This window comes from Mesoplodon mirus (genome assembly GCF_964341445.2).
Source record: "Mesoplodon mirus genome assembly, chromosome: 1".
Taxonomy (NCBI): domain Eukaryota; kingdom Metazoa; phylum Chordata; class Mammalia; order Artiodactyla; family Ziphiidae; genus Mesoplodon; species Mesoplodon mirus.
In genome coordinates, this window is record NC_138976.1 from 62,336,164 (window position 1) to 62,355,759 (window position 19,596).

The window sequence follows — 19,596 nt, forward strand, 5'->3', positions numbered from 1 at the left end:
AACCTGAATCGTCTCTCAGAAGAAATCAAACCAAGGACAGAGCAGGGTTTATTCCTATATAGTGGTCCTTCATAAATTGAGATTTCCTAAATAAGGAAATGAATAGCCTTATTCATTAGAGGTACCAGCTATACAAAATTTATAACTAATCCCTAAATCTCATTTTAGACTATTTCATTCCTGACCACTCTAAATCTTTATCAAAGCATTAAGCCTTCATATTTGTCAAATATTAGAATTACTCTTCTCTTCCCCCAGTTCCCTTTTACCTCCTTCAAATTTTGGCAAAAAAGAGAAGAAACCTAGAAATATAGCTGCAGATTTGCAAAGCAAAGGGCCTATCTGATATACAAAGTGGATGACTATTACCTGAATAATAGCTGTCCAATATACAAAGATACTTACTTTTATTTACAGATTTTTAACCCTTTAATAAACAGTAAAGTATTTCTTTTTTTTAATAATAAAAATCCAGCTTGTATTGTTTGTCTTTATACCAGCACTGTCATAAAATATAATTTTTAATATTTTTTAATGGAGGAAGGGGCCCATGGAGACTCATAGAAATCATACACTATCCTCGGGCAAAGGAGAAGCTTCAGTTATTTTTCTTGATTTTTGGCATATTCTACCATTTCAAATGGCTCACACTGGTTAATCACTAAAGTAATTATTACAGATTTTCCAAAAGACAAACAATAGAAGATGCAAATGGATGCAGAGTTGGTCACTGCACAGCAAGCAGTTATTTTTGCTGCTCCTGAACGAAGCTGCATTGATGATTACTTTTATTCCTCTTACTTCAAACAAACAAAACTACCTGTGCTTTTATACTGTGAAATAAAGAAAAGGAAAACAGGACAAATAACAAAATGTTCTGAGTTCTACCACTTACCTTATGTCAGTAATGACAACAACGTGTTCACAGTCTCCCTGGTGACAGTATAAGTAAGGAAAACCCAGTTTAATACACAAGTCATTGAAGGTGAAATCTTCCATCTTAGCAGTCTGAAACTTTCCATAGCCTCTATCATGGGACTCTGACCACTCAATGATGGTTCTGAGGAGGAAAACGGCAAGGATGTATCACTGCTCCAAGCGGTTTGCAACTGCATATTTCACAAAAGCCAGCTCACCAAATTAACTGGACAGCTACCAACTTGAAATGAAAACCAGAGTGGTTGATACATGTTGCAAGTAGGAAGGAACTCTGAATTTTTCTGTATCCATTAGCGCAGCAGTTCTCAAAGTAAGGTCCTGAGACTCCCACAGAGGTTTGTGAGGTCAAAATTACCTTTATGGTAATCTTAAAACTCTTTTCAATTCTGATTCTCTCATAAACACCAGTTTTCTGGAGGCTATGTGATGTGTGTTATCACTTCAGATTGAACGGAAAATGTATAACAACGTCACTCTTCTATTTTATTTTGTTCTGGAAAAGTTATTTTTCACAAAATTGTTATTAATGGTAACTGTAACTGGACTATTTATATTAGTTAATATTTTAAAATATTTCTTAGTTTCCATTTCTAATACAGTGACTATTTACAGTTATAACCCACATAAACAAAAGCTCTTTGGAGTCAATTATTTACAGTATAAAGGAGTGCGGAGACCAAGTCTGAGAACTGCTGCATTAGAATATAGATACAAATGGCTATAATGAGAGTTTACATAAACACTCAGAAAAAATATACATATATACTCTACTTGCCAGGATACCAATAATAAAAGTATGGTAATACTTTTATGTAGATAACATGATGTCAGACATAGATTTTTCATGTTATGTACATAAGCAACCTTACATACACATATCCACTCCAAACAGTATACACTGGACAAGCAGAAAAAATAGTGAAAGATTAATTTACTATCACCTAAACATGAAGAACAGAGATTAATAAAGTGTTTAAGTGGGATTTAATCTTTTTTTCAGATGTATCTAAGGCTCAACACAAGATTTACTATAATTTCTGAAACAGCAGGTAATACATTTAAAAAATAATTCTAGATAGCTGGCAAAGATCTTGAAATGGTCTATGTATGTCTTTGGTAAGAAAATTTTCTTCTTGGGGTAAAAATTTGATTAACTTACTATAACATAGGCCAACCAGATAACTTTGAAAATATTTTAAAAATATTTTATGAGATACTTTTTAACCCCAAAACAAACAAAAAACAATCTAACAAATTAATTCCTTGGCAAAGATTCTTAAGAGACCAATAATAGAATTTGTGGTGATAACCCTATTTTGACAACGAGAAACAGGAAAGACTTTAGGATTTTTGGAAAGATATACCTGCTCAAATCTCTGCATTCAGGGTATCTTTTATCATTGTAAAATATTCCTTCAAAATAAAAGAAGGCTGATTTATATAGGTCCTGAAAGAAAACAGATGGTATTAACAAAGTATTAATTCCACATTTGTGTGTCATAAAATCACGCTAATATGTTTTACAATAATGTCATGCAACTTCACAGAATATGTTCAGTTCATTAATTTGTTATTTAACAGGAACCTCCTATGTGGGAAGTATTATGTTGGTTACCAGGGATAAAGATATAAAGGCACAATCCTTGCTGCTATTTACAATTTTATCCTTTTGTAGTTTTAATCACTAGGTTTGATTTAAATTTGTATACTGTCCTGAGATTCATGAAAGGAACCCAATTAGAAATAAAATAAACTTTAATATTATTTTATTACATATGATACACGGCAGTGACAGTGATTTTGGATACCAGAACTAAAAACTTAAACAAAGCCACATCTTTGATGTTTCCCCAGTGTTAATGACAACGATCATGGAGACACCTTTGATGTCTCCCCAGTGTTAATGACAGTGATCACGGAGCTATGTTGTTCTGTCCTTTCTTGTATTTTCAATGGGCTTCTATAAAAAATCCCCCTTTATATTTTCAGTAACTCTTAGGCAGGCAGAATGTGAATATCTATTCTTATTCAAGCAATCTTGCCCAAAGTACCATAGAACCCTCAGGTTTCAACTTTCAGACTACCAGACTTTCCATCAGAGGGGTGGTCTCTTAATCCTGACCTTATAACCAAATCATAAAAATACCACAGACCAAGTCTCACCTCAGATCCATTAAGTGAGAATCTCTGATGATGTGGGCTCAGGCACCAATATTTTCCCAACCCCCTCAGGAGATTCAGATGTGCAACCAGCGCTGAGAAGCACTCTGTTAGACTCGCCCTTCACCATTTGCTTAGAATTAGACCCCTGGGTGAGAGTCAGAAGACCTATGTCTTTTTCCTACACTTACTCCTCAGACCTCAGTTTCCTCACCTGTACAGTACCTGCCATGCTATCTTATAGGATTGTGGTGAGAATCAAAAGCAGTTTATGAACTATAAAAGATATATAAGTTTCAGGCATTAAAATAATATCACCCTAAGATAGCCTAATTTCTCTCCTTCTTCGAAGCTTCTATTTTTCTTTCTTATTTTTCTTCATTCCCCCATTTACACATCACCTGGCACTGGCGTCAGACACCCTTCTAAGACTGGCTAGGCTATTTCTTCTCAGACTACGCAACTGAATCTCCTGACCCTCTGTTTCCCCGTGTAAAATCTGAGTGAAGCCAATACGTTCTTCCCATGTGGTTGCAGAGATAAAAGGATATAACGTACTATAAGGCCATGCCTGGCTGCTGTAACACAAAATACACCACTTACTATACTTCTAAACCTTCAAAGAGGTAAGCTAGGGTCCAAAATAAAGAGTCTGAAAGAATCACTACTGCCTTATTTTGGAAACAAAGCAAAGAAAGTTTAGTGTATATAAAAATATGTTCATATAGAACTTTATCTTAAGTGATTCAGGCAGTTTAAAACCTTTGGTGTAATTATTAATTAGAAGGGGGACTCTAAAAGAACAAAAATCTTTTCATTGTATCATTATATAAATGGCTAGAAAAGAAGATGCGAGTAATCTCACTATCAGTTAATTTTCATTTTCAATGGTAACCAGAGATCCTCAACTAACTAGTTTCCCTATTTGTCAGCTAGTTTAGCTGACCAAGTTGCAAGGGAGGGAAATAACCGACTGACATGGAAAAACTATAAGAGGTATAAGAAGTTACTTCTGTTATTAATCTAATGTAATCTAAAGGTCTACCTGTTACTATTTCAAATTTATAAACAAAGTAACTATGGATAACTAGTATGATCATTTGAACAAAGTCATTATCTATATGTCATTTTAAGCATCTAATAATCATGTACTCTCTTGCTATCATTCAAGTCAGCTGCGTTAGAAGCTCAGCTACATTCCTAAGATTTGCTATGAGGAAAATAGTAATGGGGAAAAGAAGTGTCAGAGAAGGCTGGGTAAGAAAATTTTTACAACTTACATTTATGTTACCATTTTTCCTATACCCAGGCTTTACTTATAATAAGTAACAATAATATGTGTGTAAAGTATTTTCTCAGAGTTCCTGTAAGTAAGACCCTTAAGAGACTATTGACAAAAAGAGATTGACTAATCTGAGCTATGTTAAAAAGATTGATGGATCAGACATTAAAACCTGATGGACTATTAAAAACAAACAAACAAAAACAAACCTGAGCAGAAAATACTGACACTGATTTTATACATATATTTTAACAATGTACTTCATTCTTGAACTACTATAGTCTAAAACAAACATTAGCAAAACATTATTTTAGACATGGCTTTTAAAAGAGATTTAAATACACTGGCCCAATTCTCCTAGTCCTCTCACACACCAAATTCATCAAGGAAAGTATTTTGTTCAAATCTTGTTTATTGGCTGGAAATAAGATTCTCATTTCCTCAGCTACAAGAGCTGCAAGTCACTAATTTGTTCCATGATCACCAGTGAAATACATGCCAAATATCTCCCTGTCAAAAAAACCATTATAACTTAAGGACCTATTTTCAGTTTGTTAGGTGTAACAATGGCATGGGGTAAACAGAAGAAATAATTCTGGCAAAATGCTGAGAACTGTAATGGGTACATAAGGCCTCCTTATACTATTCTCTTTTTCATGTGTATGTTTAAAATTTTCCAAGGCAAAACTTTAAAAAAAAAACACTGTAAAATACAAATGCCAATCATTGAAATAAAAATCTTTCCACAGGCCAAACAACTGTGAGTTCACCTTTGTAAAACATAGCTTAGAACAAGGAGGCAAATGAAACAGGTCCCTGAACAGACAAAGATTCCACAAAGCCCATGTACTAGAATCTTGCCGTTAATCACAGCACAGCTCAAGTTTTCACTCAGTGCTTGCTCACCAAATAAATAAAAGGGTAGGGAAAGATATCTGAAGCCAGGCATAGTACCAACATGGCAAAGAAAGATCGTGGGGCTTTGAAGGCAAGCTGGCAATGGTCTGAATCCAGTCTCTACCACTGCTTACTGAACACGGGTAACTCATGACGATGCTTTGACCCATCTTTTTCTTACCTGTAAAATGGTGATAATTCTTTCCAAAGATACTGTACTATCAACTAGTGTACTATACAACTGGCACACGATAAGTGCTAAATAATCAGAGGATATTATTTTAATACATGGAAGAGGCAGAAACAATGAAACAGCAGATGTATAAATAGGACTATGGGTCATTTAGTCCCCTGCTTAGAAAGCTGCTGAAGGCATCAGCACTGATGTACAAACACAATAAACTAAACAAGTCTATTAAAAACACTCTCCAGGATTCCTGGAGCTAAGACTGATTCCCAGATCTGACTCACCGCTGTGAGCAGTCATGACATGGTCAGAATAAGGAGGGTGAATTCAGATTTTTCTTCTTAAATTGATCTTATAAACTTATAGCTACACCTTGTTATTCTTTTTTCCCCCACAGGGTAGAGAAACTTTGCAGAAGACTGTTTCTCCTTTAAAAGAAAAGATAAATCCTCTATTTCCTGGTGTGCATACAGCCTTGAGATTCCACTTGTTTCTCTTTAATGTTTACCTTCAAAAGCACCAAGCTGGCAAACCTGAAGAACCCAAAGATCTTAAAACTACTTTCAATATAACTCAAAAACTATGCTGGTCTCCATGACAGTCACCCAAAAGACTGGAATACAGCCAGCCTTGTGGGGCAGACAAACGTATCAAATAGTATCAGCATATTATTATAAAGCACTATAATGGACAAACGAAATGGGGCCAGAGTGGCAAACAGAGGACAGTCAAGAAGCATCTCAAATAATAAGCGAGGGAAAGGGCTTCCCACCCATGTTCAAACACTCAGAGGCATAAAAAAGTATGGTACGCTTGAGCCAGATAAATTCACTGTGGCTGAAAGATAAGGTGTAAAAGCAGGGGGTGAACAATATAGAAAGTTAACTTGAGAATCACCATTACAAAAGGCCTTATATGTCAGCCTAAGGAGCTTGGACCACAGGCAACAGAGAACCACTGAGACTTTTAGATTGGAGAATGACAGGATCAATTTTTTAAAGTTTTCAAAAAGAACGGATTTATTCTTTTAGAGCAGTTTTACGTTTATCATAAAATAGGGAGGTACAGAGGCCTCCCACACACCCCCTGCCCCCCCACACGCACAGCCTGCCCATTATCAACACCACTCACCAGAGTGGTACATTTGCTACCAAGGAGGAACCTAAACTGACACATCATAATCACCCAAAGTCCACAGCTTACTTTACAGTTCACTCCTGGTGTTCGATTTGTTTTTGAAAGACATCTTGAGTGGCAGGTATGGGACAGTCTAAAGGTGGGGAAACCAGTTAAGAGGTCTCTGTAATAGTTCCAGGAGAAGATGCTGAGGGCCCAAACTAAAGCATACGGCAGTGGAAAAAAAGAGCCTGGAGCTATTACGGCAGGATAAACAGCAACGGACAGGGAGAGTTTCATCTGAAGAAAAAGGGAGATGGTAGAATAATGAGTTTAAGACTAACTGAGCTTGAGGTATGTGGGTTCATTTATTCAGCAAAGACTTGGACACTTCCTCTGTGTCACATATCATCACAGGAATACATCACTGAACAAAACACAGTCCCTGCCCTCATGATTCAAGGGAAGGAAGACAGACAAATATATAACATGATGTTAGGTAGTGATGAGTGTTATTAGCATGTCAGGGGAAGAGAATACTAATATAGGGAAAGACCTCTCTGTCGAGGCAACATCTAAAAGAAGAAGAAACGAGGGAGTGAGCCATCTGAATACCTGGTGAAGAACACTCTAGGGTGAGGGAACATAAGATACAAAGGCTCTGAGCAGGACCCTGCTTAGCATACATGAGAAAGAGCAAGAATGGCAGGTTGTTTGAAGGCAACAAGTGACAAAGAGGGTGTTAGGATATGAAGTTGGGAGGCAGACAGGACCAGATAATGGACCACAGTAAGGACTTTGTATTTTATTCTAGATATAAGAGAAAGCCACTATAGACCTTCAAGCTGAAAAGCAATGGGATCTGATACTTTACAGTATCATCTGGCTGGTATAAAGGATAAACAGAAGTGTGGAAAGGGGCAGGAGGAACAGTCACTAGGCTACTGCAAAAGTCCAGGCAAGAGATGATGGTGATTTAACCAGCCTGGTACCTGTGAAGGAGCAGAGACATGGGCAGATCCTAAATATAATTTGAAAGTAGAGCCAAAGCACTTACTGATGCCTTCAATGTGGGATGAAAAGGAAACAAAGATGATTCCAAGGTTTTTAGCTAAGTAACCAGGTGTAGAATGAGTATATTTACTGATATGGGAACACTGGGGAAAGTACAGATTTGAGGAAGAAGAGAGAACTAGAGTCTGTTTTTGAACAAATTAAGTTTGAAATGGCTATGAGACATTCAGTAATTGTCAAGGAGGCAGTTGGAAAAAATAAGTCTGGAGTTCAGAGAAGATGTTGGGATTGGAGATAAAAATCTGGGCTAGGAATCTGGATGAGATCGCCTAGGGAGTATACACAGAGGAGAGGTCTGAGGATTGATTCAAAGGGCTTAGTAACATTTACAAGTCAGGAGGATGAGAAGCATCCAGCAGAAGAATTAAAAGTCAGATAGGAAGAAAATTAGGTGGGTGTAACATTTTTTTTTTAATAAATAAATTTATTTATTTTTGGCTGCACTGGGTCTTCCTTGTTGCACACAGGCTTTCTCTAGTTGTGGCAAGTGGGGGCTACCCTTCGTTGCGGTGCGCAGCCTTCTCATTGCAGCGGCTTCTCTTGTCGCGGAGCATGGGCTCTAAGTCCGTGGGCTTCAGTAGTTGTGGCACACGGGCTCAGCAGTTGTGGCCCACGGGCCCTAGAGCGCAGGCTTCAGTAGTTGTGGCACACGAGTTTAGGTGCTCCGCGGAATGTGGGATCTTCCCAGACCAGGGGTTGAACCTGTGTCCCCTGCATTGGCAGGCAGATTCTTAATCACTGTGCCACCAGGGAAGTCCCGGTGGGTGTAACATCTTAAAAGCCAAGTGAAGAAAGTGTTTCAAGTAAGAAGGAATATTCAATTGGGTCACGTGCTGATGAGAGGTCAAATAAGATGAGAACTAAGTCTATGGTGGCATCAGTAAAGTGATTTTGGTGGAGTGGTGATGAATAAAAGTGAGTGTAAGACAAAGTGGGGGGAGAAAAAGAGAAACAATGAATTGAGGTACTATTATTAATTCTTATTATTAACTCATTAACTCTTGAGACAGTTTACTGAGAAGAAAGCAGAAAGATGAGATGGTAGCTAGAGGAAGATACAGGGTCAAGAAGAGGTTTAGAATGAGAGATGGGAGATATTACAGCCCACTTGTGTACTGATGGGACAGCCAACAGAATGGAAAAAATGATGATGCAGGGAAGAGAGGGGATAAATACAAGAACAAAGTCCTTGGTTATGCGATGGCAGATGGAATCCAGTAGACACCTAGATTGGCTTTTGATAGCAGCAGGTTTAGCCCATCCGTTGTCAGGTGCGAAGGCAGAATGCATGGGCAAATGGGTAAATGTGGGTAAAAGATAATGGAAAATTCTTTTCTGATAACTTATTTTCTCAGTGAAATTAACAGCAAGGTTTTCAGCTGAAGGTAAGCCACAAGGAAAGGATGTTGGCAGTTTCAGAAGGAATAAAACAGTTACCTTGAAAAGTGGCAGAGTGTATCGACTATAGAGAGGTGGTAAAAATGCTGGGCAGCACTGAGGCTAAGTGAGAATGCCCAGTGACGCTTACAAATAATGGACCAAGAGAGAAAGAGATTTACAAAGATTGGAGTATACTTAAAACCATGAAAACTGCGGGGAAAGCCCAGAAGATCAATTTAGAATAAGAACTAAGATGAAACCTAAGTTATAATAACATCTATATGGCTGGTGATAAAGGAATGAGCAAAAAGAAGAGATTTGTGATGGTTCTTGTCCAAACTCTTATCTCCATTCTAGTTGTTCTAAACATCTTAGTGATCTACAGGAGATGCTGCCCCTCTTAAGTATGCCAGTAAATCTGAGGTCCTCTGCCAGAGTTGTACCAGGTAACAGAATTAGGTCAAGCTTGCTCTATGATGAAATTCAGAAGGATCAAGGCCCTACTGTTATTGAGTAAGCAATCCCTTCTGGAAACTGTAGGTGGCCAGTCTGCCACTTGGGTCCTTTCTATCCTGATCCAATGAGTATGCAGGGTTTCTCTGTCCTTTTGAGAGCAGCACCCTGGGAAACACCAGCAAGGACCATCACCAGATATTACATCCCTGTTTGCTTCGATCCTTGAACTAACAGGTTCTTCTATGGGCACTGATGTTCTCGGGTGGACTCCAACGCTTTGCTGGGGGCAGTTATGACAGACAAACTCATAGAGTCTGAAAGAGAAGAGAGTGAACAGCAAATTCCAATGCTACAGTGAGGTCAAAGTGTATGAACATGGAATAGAGACCTATTGGTTAGACAATTAGGTGGCGGGTGACCTTAGAAAGAAGACTGTACAGAAAATGGTTGAAAAATAAATGGGAAATGAAGAAATCAAAACTGAATATAGCCTCATCTTTAAAAAGGTCTTGATGACAAAAAGAAGGGAAGAGGGACTTCCCTGGTGACGCAGTGGTTAAGAATCCTCCTGCCAATGCAGGGGACACAGGTTCAAGCCCTGGTCCAGGAAGATCCCACAGGCCACAGAGCAAATAAGCCCATGCAGCAGAACTACTGAGCCTGCACTCTAGAGCCCGCGAGCCACAACTACTGAGCCCACGTGCCACAACTACTGAAGTCCGTGCGCCTAGAGACCGTGCGAAGCAACAAAAGAGAAGCCACCACAATCAGAAGCCCGCACACTGCAATGAAGAGTGGCGCCCACTCGCCGTAACTGGAGAAAGCCTGCGCGTAGCAATGAAGACCCAACACAGCCAAAACTCAATCAATCAATCAATCAATCAATTTTTTAAAAAAATAGAAGGGAAGAGATAAGCTTGATGCAATGGCATAGAAGAAGAAAGCATTTACCAGAATATTTATGAGCCTGTTCACCTAAAATCACTATTTCCTTAGCTTATTATTATTATTTCCTCTTGTTTTATGAGCGTTAGAAAAAAAAATCACCTTACTTTGCTGATGTGTTCAGGGGCTTGGTCAGGACTGTTGCTGAATTCCCCACCAATCTGGAGGTCACTGACACAGCAAATTGAATCCCTCAGTTCCGTGAGCTTTTGACTGCCCAATACCAGCATCGTCTGGTATGGTTTGTGTTCTTTGTGCTACAAGTCAGATAGTAAATAAATCAGTGTTCACTTAGAGACAAATCAATTAAACTATAAATCCTGTCATGACCAGATCTAAATTAAGTTACTAGTTTTCTTACTTTAAGTTATTCCCATAATATGGTGTCCTGTGTTTTCTTAGATTCTGCATTTGTCTACTCGGCATCGATTAATTATAGATCCAAACTAATCGCCAAAGTTGTTTACATCTTCCCTGTGATCCAGAGCCCATACTCTAAAACCGTCTCTTTTATCTAACTCTCATATACCAAGCCAATATTTCCGCTGTCCTAAGTCAATCCAGAGCCAGGTACCAGAAACTAGGGACAGCCTGATAGCCCAGAGGCCACTGGAATTATTTAAGATAGCCAACCCTAAACTTTTACTCTGCCCTGCCATGTCTTTCCCATGGAAATCCAGTAAAGGCTGTGGCCTATGCTTTTCCCTTGCCTCCTGACTGATACTGGTGCTTCCCCCTGTGGCCCTGCATGATGTGGCATACTCTTTCCCCTCAGGAAATGTAAACAATAAAAATATTTCAATGGCACTGGCCTCTAGTGCTGTCACTCAGTCACCTCCATAAATTAAAATCCTATGAGTACAATTGAGATACTTGGTGCTGTGGTCTGACTGCTCATGTTTGTCCAAAATTCACACATTGGAAGACCCAATGTGATGGTGTTAGGAGGTGGGGCCTTTGAAGGTGATTAGGTCATGAGGGTGGAACCCTCATGAATGGGATTAGTGCCCTTATAAGAAAGAAGTATGTAACCCAGAAGACCCTCACCAGATGCCGGCATGCTGATCTTAGACTTCCAGCCTCTAGAACTGTGAGAAACAAGTTTCTGTTGCTTATAAGGTACCCAGTCTGTGCTATTTTGTTATAGCAGCCAGAATGGACTAATACACCTGGCAATAAAAATTTTTTAGTTTAAGCTAAATTTTATAATCAAGATGCTACTAAAGTGACATTAACATGAAGAGCCTTTGGAATATAACTTCACTGTCGTTTAAATTTTCCTGGAAGTTACCTCACTGAAGTCAAGCAATCTATACACTACCTGCATGTTATAAATGCAGGTTTGGTTTTATTGGTTTTGTTTTGCTTTGCTTTGATTGATAATTTGAGATCTTAATCAAACAAGGTAATTAGTACTATTTCCCAGATAATTCATAAAAGTCTATTTATTCACAAGTGCAATTTATGTAGAGTAATATTTCAATGAAACCTTATCAAAGTTTATGATACATGTATTTGGAGAATCAAGAATATATACACTCTGGGGATATGTGAACAGATGTATATGTATAACTGATTCACTTCGTTATAAAGCAGAAACTAATACACCATTGTGAAGCAATTATACTCCAATAAAGTTGTATAAAAAAAAAAGAATATATACACTCTGGGCTGGGATAGAGTTCTCTTTATTAGAGACTCCTAAGAAATTCCTGGATACCCCTGACCTGTTAACTTTCTGCATTTTCATCTAAGAAGAGCTGTCTTTAGCTAGTTCAATAACATTCCCCAAATTTTGAATCAGTGAAAAAAAAACCCACCCCCTTCCTTCACCAGTTTTTCTTCAAAAATCAATCCTTAAGAATTCATATTTTCAGAATCATTGTGGATTTACATACACTTCCAGTTGCTACTAATACAGAAATCAGGTATACATTCTAACACTGTAACTGTAATCCTATTACTCAGATAATTTGAAATCTGACCTTATTTACCATATTCCTTATATAAAAAAGAACCCAAGAATATAGACAGAATGTCATATGAGACAGCATATGCTTGCATTTATTTTGGTTCAAATAAGGTTCCAATAATTAAACTTCAAATAATTAAATTCTTTGACAAAAGTCACTCATATTATCTGTGAATCCAAAAGGTTTTACTACTGACCTTATGAAATATAACAGGGTACAAGATATTCACAGATAGGATAAGCTCTCCTTCTTTAATCATGTCTGCTGGATTTTCAGGCTTTTTTCCTATGGCATGTGACTCCTGAAGAAGGAAAACAAGTTAATAAGACATTAAAATCAGACACTGTGACCCAGATCAGAGGCAGTGTAGAATAAGGGCTATAAACAAGGGCTTGAGTCAGCCCTGGGTTTGACTCCTAATTCCATTTCAAGAAAATTGTTAAAAACCTCTCTAAGCTTTAGTTTCATCATCTATAAAAAACAGAAAATACTTATTTTACAGAATAGTTGCTGGAAATGTATAATAAAGCATTTAATAAGACATTTGGCACTAAGTGCTTAGCAACTGATGATAAAACAGGAGTATCACCTAATGTTGGTATAATACTGGCAGTTACTAACACTTTTACATACCTCCGCTCATATTATCATAAAAGCTATTTGACGGATGAAGCTTAGGTTCACCAATTTACCCAAGATAAATCAGAGTTAGATTGCAAATACAAATCTGTTTGACTCTAAATCCCGTTTTTTACTACACTGTCACATCTTTAATCCATCAATACATCACACTCTCTTTTATATGTGCTTAATAACTATAAAATAGAGGCCAGCAGGGAGGACTGGTTAAGAAGTAAAGGTGCAAAAGATGTTTTAAAAACAGATGGTAGTGACATTGTGCAAAATGGCACAGCAGGAAGCTCTAGGGGATCAGTCCCTCCAGCAAAGCAACCATTAAGATGGAAAGAGACTGGAATCAACTATTTTGGCACTCTGGAACCTCATCAGACACTTGTATCAACCAGGTGAGTGCCTGATGAAGGAGCAAGCTGCTGATCTTTCCTAGGTAAGCAGAGGGTGTAAACTAACTATGATGGGCTAAGAACTACCATCATTTAGCCCTGTTGCAGATGTGGAGACAGCAGCCTGTGGTCTTGGAAAAGGTGGCCAACACCAGGACAAGCAGTGGGATCTTGTTCTCCAAGAGCTGGGAAGAGTGTGTTTTGGTTGGTCTGGCAATGTCCTGAGGGCCTGGTGCAGATACTTGCCTTCAGTTTTACCAGCAGTGGCTTCCCCCAGCAGCATCTACTGGAAAATTTAAAGACACAGGACCCTTTGTGGAGTCAGACATTTAAGGAAATCTTAGTCAGGTCACTGGCTGACCAAAGTGATAATTAATCAGAAACATCAGTGACCATACGGGCATACCTTGGAGATATCACAGGTTCACCTCCAGACCACCGCAGTAACAAATACTGCAATAAAGTGAATCATATGAATTTTTTGGTTTCCCAATGCACATAAGTTATATTTACACTATACTGTACTCTGTTAAGTGTGCAATAATAGCATTATGCCCCAAAAAACAATGTACAGACCGCAATTTAAAACACTTTTTGCTAAAAAATGCTATCTTCTGAGCCTCAACAAGTTGTAGTAATAATGTCAATGTTCACTGATCATATAGATCACCAAAATAAATACAATAATGAAAAAGTTTGAAATATTGTGGGAATTACCAAAATGTGACAGAGACATCAAGTGAGCAAATGCTGTTGGAAAAATGGTGCAATAGACTTGCTCAATGGAGGGTTACCACAAACCTTCACTTTGTAAAAAAACGCAATATCTGTGAAGTATATAATCAAGTGCAATAAAATACGGTATGCCTGTACACAACAAGGACTACACATTGGAAAAACAGTTTGGAAACGTCACAAACAGGTCCAGCTCTCAACAAGTAAAGAACACACTCAGAATGTCTAGTTCTCAACAAAAACTTATAAAATACACAAAGAAACAGGAAGATATTGCCCATTCACAAGAAAAAAAGAATTTGACAGAAACTACCATTGAGGAAGCCCAAACATTGAAATTACTAGTCTAAGATGTTAAATCAGCTGTCTTAAACGCACTCAGTTAGCTAAAGGAAACCATAAACAAAGAACTAAAGGAAATCAGGTGCCTCAATAAGATTAAAAGATGATTTCTCAGGACTTCCCTGGTGGTCCAGTGGGTAAGACTCCACGCTCCGAAGGCAGGGGGCCCAGGTTCGATCCCTGGGTCAGGGAACTAGATCCCGCAGGGATGCCACAACTAAAAAGTCCACATGCCATGACTAAGAAGTCCACATGCCGCAAATAAGAGTCCGCGTGCTACAACTAAGACCCAGCACAGCCAAAAATAATAAATAAATAACAAACAAACATATTTTTTTTAAAAAGATGGTTTCTCACCAGTAACCACGTAGATAAGAAGGTAGTGCAATGATATATTTAAAGTTGTGAAAAAAAACGTAACAGTCAACCAAGAATTCTACACCCTGCAAAACTAGCCTTCAGGAATGAAGGAGAAACTAAGCCATTTTCAGATAAACAAAAGCTGAGGGAGTTCATTACCAGTAGACCTGCCCTATAAGAAATGTTAAAGAGAATTCTTCAGCCTGAGATGAAGACACTAGACAGTAACTTAAATCTATAAGAAATAAGGAACACTGGTAAAGGTAAAAACATAAGTAAATATAAAAGTCAGAATTACTGTACTTTTGGTTTGTAACTTCTTTTTTTCCTTATGTGATTTCAACAGCAAATGCCTAAAACAATATTTATAAACTATGTTAACAGACACGTAATATATAAAGATGTTATCTGTGACAATCACAATATAAAGGGAAGAGACGGAGAGGTATAGGACTATATATATATATATATATATATATACACACACACACACTACTGAAAAAGTTGGTATTACTAAAACTAGGTTGTTCTATGTTTAAGATGTTAATTTTAATCTGCAAGGTAACCACTAAGAAAATAAGAACACATACAGAAGGAAAACAGAATGGAGTCAAAAGGATACACCACAAAAATTCAGTTAAATACAAACTGAATGGAAGAACTGAAGAACAAAAAACATATATGACATACAAATAGCTAAATAGCAGAGGTAAATCCTCATCAGTAATTACTCTAAATGTAAATGGACTGAACTCTCCTATTAAAAAGGCAGAAGACTGGCAGGTTGGATAAAACTAGATCCATCTATGCACTCTCTACAACAGACAGACTTTAGATATGAAGACACAAAGAGACTGAAAGTAAAAGATGGAAAAAGATATTCCATACAAATAATAACCAAAAGAAAGCTGAGGGTGCTATATTACTGTCAAACAAAATAGACTTTAAGTCAAAGAAAGGTCACAAGAGACAAAGAAGGGCATTATATATTGATAAAAGATACAATCCAGCAAGATACAATACTTATATGCAGCTAACAACAGAACTTCACAAGATATAAAGGGAAAACTGACAGAACTGAAGGGAAAACAGATGGTTTCTACAATAATACTTGGAGATTTCAATACCTCACCCTCAACAATAAGTAGAACATCCATATGGAAAATTAATAAGGAGATAGAAGACTTGAACAACACTAGAAACCAGTTAGAACTAACAGACATATATAGAACACTCTATCCAACAATAGCAGAATATACATGCTTTTCAAGGGCACAGGGACCATTCTCTAGGATAGACCACCAAGTGTTAATAAATTTTAAAAATTAAAATCATTAAAAGTATCATTTCTGGAACCTCCCTGGCGGCGCAGTGGTTAAGAATCCGCCTGCCAATGCAGGGGACATGGGTTCAATCCCTGGTCCAGGAAGATCCCACATGCCGTGGAGCAACGAAGCCCATGCGCCACAACTACTGAGCCTGAGCTCTAGAGCCCGTGAGCCACAACTACTGAGCCCATGTGCCACAACTACTGAAGCCCAAGGGCCTACAGCCACTGCAATGAAAAGCCTGCACGCCGCAACAAAGAGTGGCCCCCACTTGCTGCAACTAGAGAAAGCCCACACGCAGCAACGAAGACCCAACGCAGCCAAAAATAAATAAATAAAATAAATATATATTTTTAAAAAGTATCATTTCTGATCACAATGGAATGAAACTAGAAATCAGTAACAGGAGGAAAACTGAAAAATTCCATGTAGAAATTAAACAGCATGCTTTTAAACAACCAATGGGTCAAAAAAGAAATCACAAGGGAAATTACAAAATACTTTGAAACAAATGAAAACAAAAACACAACATAAGAAACTTATGGGGGCTTCCCTGGTGGCGCAGTGGTCGGGAGTCCGCCTGCCAATGCAGGAGACACGGGTTCGAGCCCTGGTCTGGGAGGATCCCACATGCCGCGGAGCAACTGGGCCCATGAGCCACAACTACTGAGCCTGTGCATCTGGAGCCTGTGCTCCGCAACAAGAGAGGCCACGATAGTGAGAGGCCCGTGGCACCATGATGAAGAGTGGCCCCCGCTTGCCGCACCTAGAGAAAGCCCTTGCACAGAAACACAGCAAAAATAAATACGTAAATAAATTAAAAAAAAAAGAAACTTATGGGATGCAGTAAAAGCAGTACAAAGAGGGAAACTTATAGCTCTAAACATCTACATTAGAAAAGAACAATCTCAAACCAATAACCTAAGGAACAAGAAAAAGAAAACTAAACCCAAAGCTAGCAGAAGGAAGGAAATAAATCAAAACTAACTCAAGAAGAAATAGAAAATGTGAATGGACCTGTAACAAGTAAGAAAATTAAATCAGAAATTAAAAACCTCCTAACAAAGAAAAGCCCAGGACCAGATGGCTTCACTGGTGAATTTATCAATCCTTCCTGAAGTCCTCCAAAAAATCTGAAGAGGAGGGAATACTTCCTAACTCATTCTATGAGATCAGCATACTCTGATACCAAAGTCAGACAAAGACAATATGAGAAAACTACAGGCCAACATCCCTTATAAATATAAATATAAAAATTCTCAACAAAATACTAGCAAAACAAGTTCAACAGCATATAAAAGGGATCACATATCACAACCAAGTGGGATTCATCCTCAGGATGCAAGGGTAGTTCAACAAATGCAAATCAATGTAATATACCACACTAATAGAATGATGGAAAAAAACACATCATCTCAATTGATGCAGAAAAAACATTTGACAAAATCCAATACCCTTTCTTGATAAAAACATTAAATAAAATAGGAATCAAAGGGAACTTACTCAATATGATAAAAGTCATATATGAAAAACCCACAGCTAAACTAATACTCAATAGTTAAAGATTGATAAGGATGTACACTTCTGCCACTTCTATTCAACAAAGTACTAGAGAAATTCTAGCCAGAGAAATTAGGGGGAAAAGGAAGGAAAGAAGGAAGGAAGGGAGGAAGGGAGGAAGGGAGGAAGGGAGGAAGGGAGGAAGACAGGTCAAATGAGCAACCAAATTGGAAAAGAATAAAGTTATCTCTGCAGATGACATGCATGATCTTCTATGTAAAAAATCCTAAAGAACTCACACACACACAAAATCCTGTTAGAGCTAATAAATTTAGTAAAGTTGCAGGATATAAAACCAACACAAAAATCAGTTGTATTTCTATACAATAGCAATGAACAATTTGAAAAGAATATTAAGAAAACAATTCCATTTAAAATAGCAAGGAAAGAAATAAAATACTTAGTAAACAATTTAAGAAAGGAGATGAAAGACTTGTACACACAAAAAAACTACAAAATGTTGCTGAACAAAATTAAAGACAACCTAAACAAACTGAAAGACATCTTTTGTTCATGGATTGGAAGACAGTATCCAATTTGGTAGTATAATGCTACCCAAAGCAATATAAAGATTTGATGCAATCCCTATCAAAACCTCAATGCTTTTTTGTTATTAGAGAAATAGAAAAACTCATCCTAAAATTCGTATGGAATTTCAAGGGACCATGAATAGTGAAAACAATTTTGAAAAAGAACAAAATTGGAAGACTAACATTTCCAAATTTCAAAAATGACCACAAAGCCACAGTAATCAAAACAATGTGGTACCAGGATATGGACAGACATACAGACCAATGAAATAGAATAGAGAACTCAGAAATAAACCTTATTTGGTCAACTGACTTTTTTTTTTTTTTTTTTTTTTTTTTTTTTTTTTTTACTGTACGCGGGCCTCTCACTGTTGTGGCCTCTCCCGTTGCGGAGCACAGGCTCCGGACGCACAGGCCCAGCGGCCACGGCCCACGGGCCCAGCCGCTCCGCGGCATATGGGATCCTCCCAGACCAGGGCACGAACCCACATCCCCTGCATCGGCAGGCGGACTCTCAACCACTGCGCCACCAGGGAGGCCCATGGTCAACTGACTTTTAACAAAGGTACCAAAACCACTCAATAGGGAATGGACAGTCTTTTGTGCTGAGAAAACTGAATATCCACATGCAGAAGAATGAAGTTGAACCTTTACCTTATACCATACATAAAAATTAACTAAAAATGGATCAACTTAAGAGCTAAAACTATAAAACTCTTAGAGAAAACAGGGTAAAATAAAATCTTCATGACGTTGGATTTGGCGATTGTTTCTTAAGTATGACATCAAAAGCACAAATAACGAAAGAAAAAACAGATAACTTGTATTTTATCAAATTTTTAAACTTTTGTATATCAAAGGACACTATCAAGAGAGTAAAAAGACAATCCACAGAATGGAAGAAAATATTTTAAAGTTATACATATGGTAAGCATCTAGTATCCAGAACATACAAAGAACTCACAACTCAAAAACAAAGAGACAAACGAGCCAATTTAAATACTGGCAAAGGACTCAAAGGACTTTAATAGACCTTTCTCCAAAGAAAATATACAAATGGCCAAAAAGCACACGAAAAGATGCCCAACATCAATAATCATTAGGGAAATGCAAATCAAAACCATAATGAATACCACTTCACACCCATTAAGATGGCTATTATCAAAGCCTAGAAAATAATAAATGCTGACAAGAATGTGGAGAAACTGAAACATTCCCACATTGCTGGTGGGAATATAAAATAATTCAACCCCTGTGGAAAACAGTTTGGTAGTTCCTCAAAATGTTAAACCTAGAATTACCATACGACC

The 19,596-nt window shown here is 37.8% G+C and overlaps 1 protein-coding gene across 1 annotated transcript in view; it reads right to left on the reverse strand.

Annotated features, from left to right (window-relative positions):
* SNAPC3 (small nuclear RNA activating complex polypeptide 3) overlaps positions 1-19,596 on the reverse strand; it is a 37,922-nt gene that overhangs the window by 7,291 nt on the left and 11,035 nt on the right. The window contains exons 4-7 of the mRNA XM_082626197.1: positions 12,606-12,710; positions 10,544-10,693; positions 2,304-2,386; positions 896-1,060 (exon numbers count right to left, since the gene is read on the reverse strand). Of these exons, the coding sequence (XP_082482323.1) occupies positions 896-1,060; positions 2,304-2,386; positions 10,544-10,693; positions 12,606-12,710 (503 nt within the window). The remainder of the gene's footprint in view (positions 1-895; positions 1,061-2,303; positions 2,387-10,543; positions 10,694-12,605; positions 12,711-19,596) is intronic.